Below are 12,535 nucleotides of genomic sequence, written 5' to 3' on the forward strand. Positions count from 1 at the left end.
AGGCTGGTCTTGAACTCCTGACCTCAGGTGATCCGCCCACCTTGGCCTCCCAAAGTGCTGGGATTACAGGCGTAAGCCACCGTGCCCAGCCTCATTTAGCATATTTTCAAGACTCATTCATGTTGTAGCACATATCAACATTTCATTCCTTTTTATGGCTGGATGATAATTCTTTTATGTGGATATACCACATTTTGTTTATCAATTCACAGTTGATGGACATTTGTGTTATTTTCATTTTGACTATTATGAATAATGTTGCTATCATATACAGGTTTTTGTGTGGACATATGTTTTCATTTCTCATGGATATATACCTAGGATTATAATAGTTGGGTCATATGGCAACTCTGCTTAATATTTTTGAAGAACAGCCAAACTACTTTTCAAAGTGGCTATGTACCACTTTACATTCCCACCTGTCATGTGTGACAGTTCCAATTTTTTCACATTCTAGACAGTTATTATCCTTTAATTTCAACCATCCTAGTAGGTATACAGTGGTATCTCACTATGGTTTTGATTTGTATTTCCTCAAGGACTAATACTATTCAGGATCTTTTCAGGTGCTTGTTGGCTATTTGTATATCTTCTTTGGAGAAATGTTCATTCAAGCCCTTTGTCCATTTTGCATTTGGGTTATTTGTCTTATTATTGAGTTGTAAATGTTCTCTATAAATTCTAGATATAAGTACCTTATCAGATATATTATTTGCAAATATTTTTTCCCATTCCATGGTTTGTCATTTCACTTTCTTCATGGTATTCTTTGAGGCACAAAAGTTTTAATTTTGATGTAGTCCAATTTATCTATTTCTTCTTTCGTTGCTTGTGCTTTTGGTGTCATATCTAAGGAGCTCTTGCCTAAGCTGAGGTCACAAAGATTTATTCCTGTTTTTTTTTCCCAGTTTTTTATGGTTTTAACTCTTACATTTAGATCTGTGATCCATTTGAGTCATTATTTGTTTATAGCTTAAGGTAGAAATCTAAATTCATGCTTTTTATATATTGATATTTAGTTGTCCTAGCACCATTTGTTGAAAAGACTGTTTTTTTTCTTCATTAAATTGTCTTGGCACTCTTGTTGAAATCAATTGACTGTAAATGTAAGGGTTTGTTTCTGGATTCTCAATTCTATTCCATTTATAAGTATGTCTATCCTTATGTTAGTACCACACTGTTTTCACTACTGTAGCTTCGTAGTATAAGTTTTGAAATTCAGAAGTGTGAATTCTCCAACTTTGCTCTTATTTTTTTCAAGAGTTTTTTTTTTTTTTTTTTTGGCAATTCTGGGTCCCCTGTATTTGCAAACAGATTTTAGGACTAGATTGTCAATTTCTGCAAAAAAGGCAACTGGGATTTTGATAGAGATTATGTTGAATCTGCAGATCAGTTTGGGGGGTATTATCATTTTAGCGATAGTAAATCTTTATGAACGTGGGGTGTCTTTTCATTTATTTAGATCTTCTTTAGCTTCTTTTGACAATATTGTGTAGTTCCTTCTTTTGTTCAATTTTTAAAAAATATTATATTCTTCTTGAAGCTTTTTTTTTTTTTCTTTTGAGACAGAGTCTCGCTCTGTCACCCAGGCAGGAGTGTAATGACATGGTCTCAGCTCACTGCAACCTCCGCCTCCCAGGTTCAAGTGATTCTCCTGCCTCAGCCTACTGAGTAGCTGGGATTACAGGCACCTGCCACCACACCCAACTAATTTTTTTTTTTTTTTTGTATTTTTAGTAGAGACGGGGTTTCACCATGTTGGCCAGACTGGTCTCGAACTCCTGACCTCGTGATCCGCCCACTTCGGACTCCCAAAGTGCCGGGATTACAGGCATGAGCCACCGGGTCCGGCTCTTGATGCTCTTATAAATGGAATTTTCTTAATTTCACTTTCAGATTGTTCATTGCTAATGTGTAGAGACACCACTGATATTTGTATATTGATTTTTTATTTTTTGGAGACGGAGTCTCGCTCTGTCATCTAGGCTGGAGTGCAGTGGTGTGTTCTTGGCTCACTGCAACCTCTACCTCCCAGATTCATACGATTCTCCTGCCTCAGCCTCCTGAATAGCTGGGATTACAGGCGCCCACCGCCATGCCTAGCTAATTGTCTTCTTGCTGTGTTTTCACATGGGGGAAACAGAGTGAGCAAGTTGTCTGAGTTTCTTTTATTAGGGCACTGATTCCATTCGTGAGGGTTCCACCCTCATGATCTAATCATATCTCAAAAGCCCCATCTCCTAATACTATCATTTTGGGAGTTAAGAATTCAACATATGAATTTTTGTTTGTTTGTTTTGAGATGGAGTCTTGCTCTGTCGGACAGGCTGGAGTGCAGTGGTGCAAACTCGGCTCACTGTAAGCTCTGCCTCACGGGTTCCAACGATTCTCCTGCCTCAGGCTCCTGAGTAGCTGGGATTACAGGTGTGGGCCACCGTGCCTGGCTAATTTTTTTTGTTTTTTTTTTGAGATGGAGTCTCGCTCTGTCGCCCAGGCTGGAGTCCAGTGGCACAATCTCGGCTCACTGCAACCTCTGCCTCCCAGGTTCAAGCAATTCTCTGCCTCAGCCTCCCGAGTAGCTGGGAATACAGGCGCCTGCCACCACCCCCAGCTATTTTTTTTTTTTTTTTGTATTTTTAGCAGAGATGGGGTTTCACCATCTTGGCCAGGCTGGGTCTTGAATTCCTGACCTCGTGATCCACCCACCTTGGCCTCCTGAAGTGCCGGGATTACAGGCCTGAGCCACTGCACCCGGCCTGTATATAAATCTTGTATTCTGCTCTGCAGAAAGTTTTTACTTCACTGAGGAGCAGAAGAGACTTTGGAGGTGTTTCTAACAGAGCCATAAAAGGTTTCTATTATATGCCATCTGGTCAAGTAGATTAGTGACAAGCTACCATTTGTCCCAGCATCTACCATGTTATTTATTATACTTAAAGCCTCCCGTTTCTCTTACGACAAAAAGCAGGCCAGCATCCTTAACATGACATCTCAGGCCCTGGTTGATTGAGCTATTGTCTGTCTACTCCACAGCCCCATCCCTCATCATTCTTCCCCTAGCCTTGTGTCCTCCAACCACACTGGCAATTCCTACTTCCTCTAAGTCACCGTGCTCCTTCCTGCTTTATAAGGACAAGCAAGATCATGGATGTAAAGTGCTTGGGACAGTTTATCCACTCCCTGTATTGTGCCTCAGTCATGTCTTTATAGTCTTCATAGTCTTTATAGTCTTCAGTTTTATAGTCTTTATATTATTCAGTTTTACCGTCCCTCTTGCCTAATTACTGCCCTGTTTCACACCCAGCACTAAAAAAGGTAGTTTTCTTCCTATAAGGTGAAATAGTATTTTTTCAATGTTTACAAATGTTTCTTTCCCCTGCTAATAATGTCTATTATTCACATCTGTGTCATTAGCACCGGGAGTAGCCTCTGGCACATGACTGAGGCACAATACAGGGAGTGGATAAACTGTGCCAAGCACTTTACATCCATGATCTTGCTTGTCCTTATGATACCCTTTACAAAAGCTTAATGAGGTAAATTGGCCCAAGGTCACATAGCTATTAAGTGGCAGAGTCATGGTTTTAGTAAGAGCAGTTGGATAGTTTTGGAGTTTAAAATATCCGCTCCGAGAGAGAAGTGCTCATTTCTTGATTTGTTTTCCAGTGGAGACTTTTCAGAAACTGCAGAAGGCAAAGGAGATTCTGACCAATGAAGAGAGTCGAGCCCGCTATGACCACTGGCGAAGGAGCCAGATGTCGATGCCATTCCAGCAGTGGGAAGCTTTGAATGACTCAGTGAAGACGGTGGGTTTCTCGCTGGGTGCGACGTGAATTTGTGAAGCTCAGGATGCCCATGGATTAGACTCATGTAGTAGCTTAAAGAGTCATTAGGCGATAAGAGGGAGAAAACCAAGAAGTTAGCAGAGTCTGGATTTAATTCAGTGTCTGTAAATGAAGAGAAGCTCATCAGAATAGAGGCAATGAATTTGTGCCAGAAGAGCCTGTGACTACATTTCTTTCAATCTCTTTGGCTGTTTGTTTCAGTATACACACTCCCTGTTATTGCTTACTATTTTATGAGCTCTAATAAATGTACTTCTCAAGTTGCTCATGAATTGCTGAGTTTTAACCATTGTAAATTCACATTCTCCATCTTTTTAGTTTATGTCAGCTTGCTCTCTTTTCAAGGCTTAGAATTTTCATTAAAAAGGCAGGATCTGATTAGTCAGAGAAAGCCATGAATTATTCCTATTAAACATTCTGGTGAAAGAATTGTTAGACTTTAAAAACATTGTGTTATCTTTCTTCATGTCATTAAAAGGCATAAATATCAAAATATTCACTATAATTACCGTCATATATTTATTTTGTTCAACAATGACCTTTATATTTTATAGAAAAAATGTAATTTTAAAGATTTAGGCATGATTTATTACCTAGATTCTCTCCATTGGAACACTTTTCTATGACATGGGACTTATAATACAGAAATTACCTCATAGGTAACTTTTCAGGGACAGTTGTTAGAATTAGTGTATAAAAAGATTCGCATCTCTTCAATTATAGCCCTTCAGGGTTACATTTAGATTTCCTTCTTCATAGTTTTTATTTTAGAAGACTTGAGCAAATTGTTGATAAAAGGCCTCGGCCTCCCTAAGTGCTGGGATTACAGGCATGAGCCACCGCACCTGGCTAGATTGTTAAATCTCATAAATTCCCTTTCCTTCACACCATCAACCCTGTGTTTCTGCTTTTTGTTTAAACAGTATAATCCCTCTGGAACGGAAAAGCATTGTTTGGGAGCATCATTAGTCCCTATACCCACAAGGCAGGACAAATCACGGTGTACTTTTGTAGCATCACACACAGGATCATATCTTGGGAATTTCCTGTGGGAGAATTCCTCAAATGAGCCACAGCCTCAGGGGTGCCACATTTTTTTAAATTAAAAACTTTAAAAAATTTTCAATAGCTTTTGGGGTACAAGTGTTGATATGGTTTGGATTTGTGTCCTGCCCAAATCTCATGTTGAATTGGATGAGGGTCCTGATGGGAGGTGATTGGATCATGGGGGCGGATTTCCCCCTTGCTTTTCTCATGATAGTGAGTTCTCATGAGATCTGATGGTTTAAAAGTATGTGGCAGTTCTTCCTTCTCTCTCTTTCCTGCCACCATGAGAAGAAGGCCCTTTCTTCCCCTTCACCTTCCGCCATGATTGTAAGTTTCCTGAGGCCTCCCAGTCATGCTTTCTGTTAAGCCTGAGGAACTGTGAGTCAATTAAACCTCTTTTCGTCATAAATTACTGAGTCTCAGGTAGTTCTTTACAGCAGTGTGAAATGGACTAATACAAGGGGTTTTTAGTCACATGGATGAATTGTATGGTGGTGAAGTCTGAAATTTTAGCGCACCCATCACCTGAGTAGTATACATTGTACCCATTATGTAGTTTTTTATCCTTCACTCTCCCTCCCAGCCTCCCACTTTGAGTCTCCAAAGTCCATTATATTATACCACTCTGTATGCTTTTGTGTATCCGTAGCTTAGCTCCCATTTATAATGGAGAATATACAATATTTGGTTTTCCATTCCTAAGTTACTTCACTTAGAACAATGGCCTCCAGCTCTATCTAAGTTGCTGCAAAAGATATTATTTCGCTCTTTTTTAGGGCTGAGTAATATTCCATGGTGTATATATCCACCACATTTCTATCATCCAGGAGTGATGCAACTGAACTGGTATTTTTTCCCCACACTAAGTCTGTCACTTTACTACCTACTTATTTATTTCTTTTTGTTTTGTAGAAGTTCCTCCTGCTAGTTTAATTGGTAAAAATATTTTAAGACCTCACCCAGGTCAATGAATATGTTGGCAATTTAAATTTAGACATGTAGTATTGGTTTGAAAAAAAAAAAAGGTTTGGAGTGAGGATTCAGTAATCCAGGCCTTTGGGATCCTGGGATAACCTGAAGAGTTATCCCAGGATTCCAAAGAATCTTAGGGAAATGTATCTTTGTCATGCTAAATGGTTTTACCCAAAGAGACCCAGGGTGTGGATGGCTCTCCCTCTAGCACCAAAATATATGGCAGCATGGATTTAGGATGCCTATGGGAGAAAGAAGCCACAGCAAAGGCACAGTCAAAATGAATGGCTAAAAAAAATTCTCATAAGCCGTTAAAACTATCTCATGCCACTTCAATTGCTATAAATTTTATAAAGAGTTAATAGAAACACATTTTTGGTGAATTGATCATTTGACAAATTGATTGCCTCTGGGAGGGCTTGTTGGATCAGCCCCGTGTGGACCTATTTGTCTGCTGATTGTTTCTGGGTTCCCAGCTGGGCAAGGTGTCTTTGGGGTGGGTTCAATTGGCCATAGACTACCTATCAAGAAAGCTTCCTACACTATGCCCACATGGCCACAGTTTCACCAGCCAGTTGGGAAACAGTGTGCAATTCAACACCTTCTGCTGGTTCAAAAGGCAATCTGTCTTAATTGGATGTTATCCAAAAGCAGGTCAGAAATCACCCTGACAAGTAAAAAATTCACTCATGGTGATCACTGATCCAGGATAATAATAACCAGTCAATTTTTTATAGCTATTCAGCTGATCTATGGCTCATCTGAGTCCATGGATTTAAAAAAATGTTGTGCCAATGTTTACTGGCATGTGAATAAAATTTTTTATTTCCCTGTGTGTTTGTGTGTGTGTGTTTTAATGGAATGCTTCACGAACGTGCCTGTTGTCTTTGCACAGGGACCATGATCATTTTCTTTGTATCATTCCAATTTTGGTATATGTGCTGCTGAGGCGAGCACTATTTCCTAGTATTGACCAAGGTCTAGAATGTAAGAAAACGACTTCCTAGAGAAAAAAACCCAACTCATTCAAGAAAGCTAGTAAACAAGTTAATTGTGAAGGCAGAATAACAACATAGAAATTTCACAGACTAAGATTAGTGGCCTTTGCACCTAGGCTTGCTGTCTGTTTAGCATTAGTTTCTTCCATACATATATAGATTTTCTGTCTTGTGCATTTTATTATCTTGCTGTAGACTCTCCCCTTTCTAGTCTCTCTCTTAGTCTGTATCAGTTGCTGTCATTTGATATCTTTTATTGATGCTGATTCTACTGAAATGAGTAGCTGCATAATAGACTAGTTCGCTTGGTGTTAAATGTTGTTCTGTGCAACTAATACCCTTGTGGAGTTGAGAAATATGCTTGTGAACACAGAAATGAGTGATTTGCAGACTATCTAACTGTGTCCCAGCAAACCAGGCTGCTTAGCATCACTCTGATGTTAGTCCTTTGATTGAACTACAAAGCGTGAGAAGCACTTGTATCTAAGGTTAGATACAGTTTGGATATTTCTTCTGTATATTTCTTTAATGAGGATCAGCAGATATGGGAGTCTGATAACATATTTTATTCTGATTTACTCACAAAGGAGATGGATAAGACTACTATTTCAGAACATCTTTTCACTGAGGACCTTTAAAGCATTTACTGTGGATTAGACATTAATCCTAACCTATCTAAGACAGACCACAGGTACTTTGATTTCAAGGGAGAAGTACTGAGGCACAGAGATCAATACATCACGTACAGGCCACTTTGCTGGCTTGTGAAGCTCACAGTTTACATTTTCAGCTCTCTGGGCCCTGAATTCTTGAATGTCTTATTCCTTGTTTTTCACTAACCTTCCTAATATCCTTTTCCCTCTGCAGAGGAAGTCACTGGCAGCCTCTTTTATTTTGTGCATATGCAAAAACCAAACCAAAACAACAAACCTAAACCAACCAAACAAAAGTCATTTTTTTTTAATACCAGCTGAGGCATTGCCTCTTTTAAAAATTAACGTTTTTATTTTGAAATAAAATCTACAGAGAAATGGGTAATATTTGCATTTACAATTTAGCAAATGGTTTTGAAGTGTTTACTCTGTAACTATTCCCTTCCCACACATATTGTTGGCACCAGGAATCTCCCTCCTTATATGTTTTTGCATCGAAACTTCGTCTAATTTTTAAAATAGAATATTTTCTTTTTTTTTTTTTTGAGACAGAATCTCGCTCTGTCACCCAGGCTGGAGTGCAGTGGTGCGATACCAGCTCACTGCAACCTCTGCCTCCCGGATTCAAGTGATTCTCATGCCTCAGCCTCCCGGGTAGCTGGGATTACAGGCACACACTACCTTGCCCAACTAATTTTTTTTTTTTTAAGTAGAGGTGAGGTTTTACCATGTTGGCCAGGCTGGTTTGGAACTCCTGACCTTGTGATCCATCCACCTCGGCCTCCCAGAGTGCTGGGATTACAGGTGTGAGCCACTGCACCCAGCCTAAAATACAATGTTTTCTAATTGTACATATATATAATCTTCTCATAGAAAATTTGGGAAATACAAAAACAAAAGATGTAATTCTGTTACACAGGCATAACTACAGTTATATTTTGGTGCCTTTCCTTCCCATTTCTTTTTCTTTCTTTTTTTTTTTTTTTGAGACCGAGTCTTGCTGTGTTGCCCAGGCTGGAGTGCAATGGTGCGATCTCGGCTCACTGCAACCTCCACCTCCTGGGTTCAAGCAATTCTCCTGCCTCAGCCTCCTGAGTAGCTGGGATTACAGGTGTGCACCACCACGACCAGCTAATTTTTGTATTTTTAGTAGAGACGTGGTTTCACCTTGTTGGCCAAGGATGGTCTCGAACTCCTTGCCTCAAATGATCCACCCACCTTGGCTTCCCAAAGTGCTGGGATTACAAGCATGAGCCACTGTGCTCAGTCTCTTTTCTTTTTCTCGTTAGGGTGAGAGCTGGTTACATTTATTGGTGGCAATGACTGCTTTATGGGGTGGTTCTTGGATCTTGGGGTTGATTAGCCTGTGGACTGGTTATATTTGGAGAAGAGGATTCAGGATGACACTTCTTTGTAGTTGGGAAGAGATAGGTTGAAGGTGGGAATAAATGACTTCTTTGATTTGATTAGGGCAGAGAGCTAGAATATTTATAATTTTAGGGTGTTAAAGGCTATGTTTCCTTCTAGTCTTGAGTTGTGGTAATAGAGGTAGTGTGTCACTGTTTCTTAGTACTTCAGGAATAGCTTCCCACAATATCCCGATGAGGTTTTAAGAAATAGTTATGCATTATTTTGGTTGATGGTAGGGCTAATGATTCCATTTGAAATATTCTTGATACAGCAAACTCAAAAGCGCTCTTTTTCACTGTATTCATTTGTTAGTTCGTCCATCCATCCCTCCATTCATTCATCCATCTGTCCAATTTTTAGATCTAATAGGAAATACATATACAGAACAGAAAATGAAAAAGGTACAAAAGGGTGTATGGTGAAAAGTAACTATTAATAGTTGGGTTAATTAATATCTGGATTAATTTATGAGTATCTTGTTAATAGTCAAGTCTAACATGCTGTTAATTAGCACTACAGTAGTAGGTCAGGTGTTACCACATATCAAACTTTAAATATAGAAAATCATATAATATCAATTTAATTTTTATATCTCTGCTTTACATTAATTTAGTCAATGCACTGGGTTGTCAGAGGTAAAAAAGACCTGATGCTGGAAGAACCTGACAAGACTCATACCACCAAGATTGAAAATGAGGAATGGAATGAGCAAAGAGAAAGAAAGAAAGAGGAGCTGGCTTCAACCGCAGAGAAAACGGAGCAGAAAGAACCCAAGCCCCTAGAGAAGTCAGTCTCCCCGCAAAATTCAGATTCTTCAAGTAAGTCATGTTATATAACTGCAGAATGGAGAAGGTCTGAAATTAAAGAGCTTTGTTTATATTGCATTTATTCTTAACTTTTTCAATCTGCACAGCAGTGCCAAGTTTAAAGATTGGTTTATCATCTTAAAAGACACTTAGCATTGACACCGAAACTAGAAGGTATTCCTCAGAAGGGAAACCTTGAGACAATTCTCAGTGTCTTTGGCTTTACTGACATAATGCTAGCTAACATTGATTGAATGTTTACTATGTGCAGGAACACTATTTACATATATTAGTTTACATTTATTATCTCATTTAATATTAATTTTATATATATTAACTTATTCTCACTACAAGCTTGTGAGGCTGATATCAATATTATTCTCATTTTATAGATGAGAAAACCAAAGGCCAGGAGGTTGAATAATTTGCTTAAAGCCATACAGCTTGTATGGGAAGGGAAAGGGGTCTGAACCAAGGCAGGTTGACTTCAGTCGGTGTTCCAAGGCATTGCCCTATCCTATGATAATGCCTTATTGAATTTAATTTAATTTTTTTTCTTTTTTGAGATGGAGTCTCACTCTGTCGTCTAGGCTGGAGTGCAGTGGCATAATCTCAGCTCATTGCAACCTCTGCCTCCTGGGTTCAAGCGATTCTTGTGCCTCAGATTCCCCAGTAGCTGGGACTACAGGCGCCTGCCACGATGCCTGGCTAATTTTTGTATTTTTAGTAGAGATGGGGTTTCATCATGTTGGCCAGGCTGGTCTCAAACTCCTGACCTCAGGTGATCCTCCTGCCTGGGCCTCCCAAAGTGCTGGGATTACAGGTGTAAGCCACCATGCCCGGCCCAATAATGCCTTATCTGTAAATAGCTCTGTAGACATTCTGAATCATTTATAAATCCACTGAAGCAGAGTATTATAGAAGTTTACCTCCTGGCTACCAAGCTACACTACACATCCTAGCTCTACTACTTATTATCTGTATTACTTGGCAAAGTTACTTAACTTCTCTAGACCTCAGTTTCTGCATCTATAAAATAGGGATTATAATAGTACTTGCTCATCTAGGTGCATTGCTGTGCACCTGTAGTCCTAGCTACTCAAGAGGCTGAGGCAGGAGGCTGGCTTGAGGCCAGGAGTTCAAAGCTGCTGTGTGTGATGATCACTCCTGTGATTAGGTGCTTGCATTCCATCCTGGGTGACATAGTGAGACTCCATCTCTTAAATAAAAAATAGTACCTTCTTATAGGGTTACCATGAGGATTAAATGGGGAGATACATATGAAATGCTTAGCACAGCAGTTCACCTCTAGGAAGCCCTAGGTAAATGTCACCTGTTTGTATCATTTGTCTATCTGGCTATCTATCTAGCCATCCAATTAGTTTGGATGTGTTATATATACACACATTGTATACACACATTGTAACTGTCCTTCAAATTATTATGTGTTGATTCTCAGGGTTGTGATGTAGCACCCTAGTAGAATTTAGCCTTTAAGCAGAATGTTCCTGAACACCCTAGAACACTTGTATTCAAAAGAAGATAGTTAGATGGCTTGTGGTGGATTATAGTCTTTTGAGAAATAGTCACTTCAAATCTCTCTTTGGGGAGAACTTTTACATCTGCTCTTCTTGCTGGGAATGAAGATCCATAGAGTTTGATTCAGATGTCTCTGTTGGTTACCCAAGAGATGGCTGTGGAGTCTGCACATTGATTGCATCACCCAGTAACTGGAAATGGTTATAATTTAACAAACTGATCAAAGGAGAAGCCCGAAATGTAGAAAAACAGTGTTTTAAGCAAACACAGGAGTACAATCACTCCCCTACATGTAAACACGATGAATGTTCAGTTCTGTGTTTCTTGAACCCCGGGGGGTTCCCCAAGTCTTTCTGTTTCTGTCAGATTCAGACCAAGTCTGTGCACACCAGAATTAGGTGTAGTGTGGGTGGGAGACACTTCAGAGACTCAGGCATGATGCTGAGGCCTCTTGAGCTCCTCTCATAGGATTCTACGAAATTTTCCTTCTTTTTAAAAAAATAGTAATTTAGATACTGAATAAAAACAAAAGTAGTATAGACTTGCTGTTAAAAAATTCAAAGAATCATATATAGCCAGGCTGCCAACCTTCTCTGCTTCTATTTCTTGAAGTAACCAAGGCTGACACTCAGGTGTGTTTCCTTCCACTATTCTCTATGCTAACACAGGTGTGTATATGTGCACTTATGATAGCTTTAAAAGTAAAGAATGGGGTTATACTGTACACATTTCTCTGTGTTACGCAGTGGTTAAGAATGTGGGCTCAGCTTTTCACTGATGAGTTGTATGACCTTGGGCAAGCTAGTTAACCCCTCTGCATCTATGTCTTCTTAGTTATATAATGGTTCAAAATATTAGTGTCTACCTCATAAGCTTTTTTTTTTGAGGAGTAAATAATTGTCCAGGCGCAGTGGCTCACACCTGGAATCCTAGCAATTAGGGAGGGTGAGGTGGGCGGATTGCTTGAGGCCGGGAGTTTGAGACCAGCCTGGGCAACATGGTGAAACCATCTCTAAAAAAAATATGAAAATTAGCCAGGAGTGGTGGTGCGTGCCTGTAATCCCGTTACTTGAGCCTGGGTGTGTGTGTGGGGGGGGATGTTGAGGCTGCAGTGAGCTGCGATTGCACCACTGTACTCCAGCCTGGGTGACAGAATGAGATCCTGTCTCTCTCTCTCTCACACACACACACACACACACACACACACACACACACATGCACGCACAATAACTTAATATACGTAAAATATTTAGGTCAATACCAGG

General features: G+C 39.7%; 1 protein-coding gene and 1 non-coding gene across 8 annotated transcripts in view; one reads left to right on the plus strand and one right to left on the minus strand.

The window, feature by feature from the left end:
* The window catches only part of DNAJC12 (DnaJ heat shock protein family (Hsp40) member C12), a 53,960-nt gene that overhangs the window by 35,295 nt on the left and 6,130 nt on the right, over window positions 1-12,535 (plus strand). For all 7 annotated transcript variants that reach the window (XM_055353686.2, XM_063710058.1, XM_055353683.2 and 4 more), the window contains 2 exons: window positions 3,667-3,806; window positions 9,539-9,743. In XM_055353686.2, coding sequence (XP_055209661.1) covers window positions 3,667-3,806; window positions 9,539-9,743 — 345 coding nt within the window. The remainder of the gene's footprint in view (window positions 1-3,666; window positions 3,807-9,538; window positions 9,744-12,535) is intronic.
* Window positions 6,715-6,821, minus strand: LOC115936097 (U6 spliceosomal RNA). The gene has a single exon (XR_004071680.1). It is a non-coding gene; the product is annotated as a U6 spliceosomal RNA (small nuclear RNA).

Source organism: Gorilla gorilla, chromosome 8 (assembly GCF_029281585.2).
Source record: "Gorilla gorilla gorilla isolate KB3781 chromosome 8, NHGRI_mGorGor1-v2.1_pri, whole genome shotgun sequence".
In the NCBI taxonomy this organism is placed as follows: domain Eukaryota; kingdom Metazoa; phylum Chordata; class Mammalia; order Primates; family Hominidae; genus Gorilla; species Gorilla gorilla.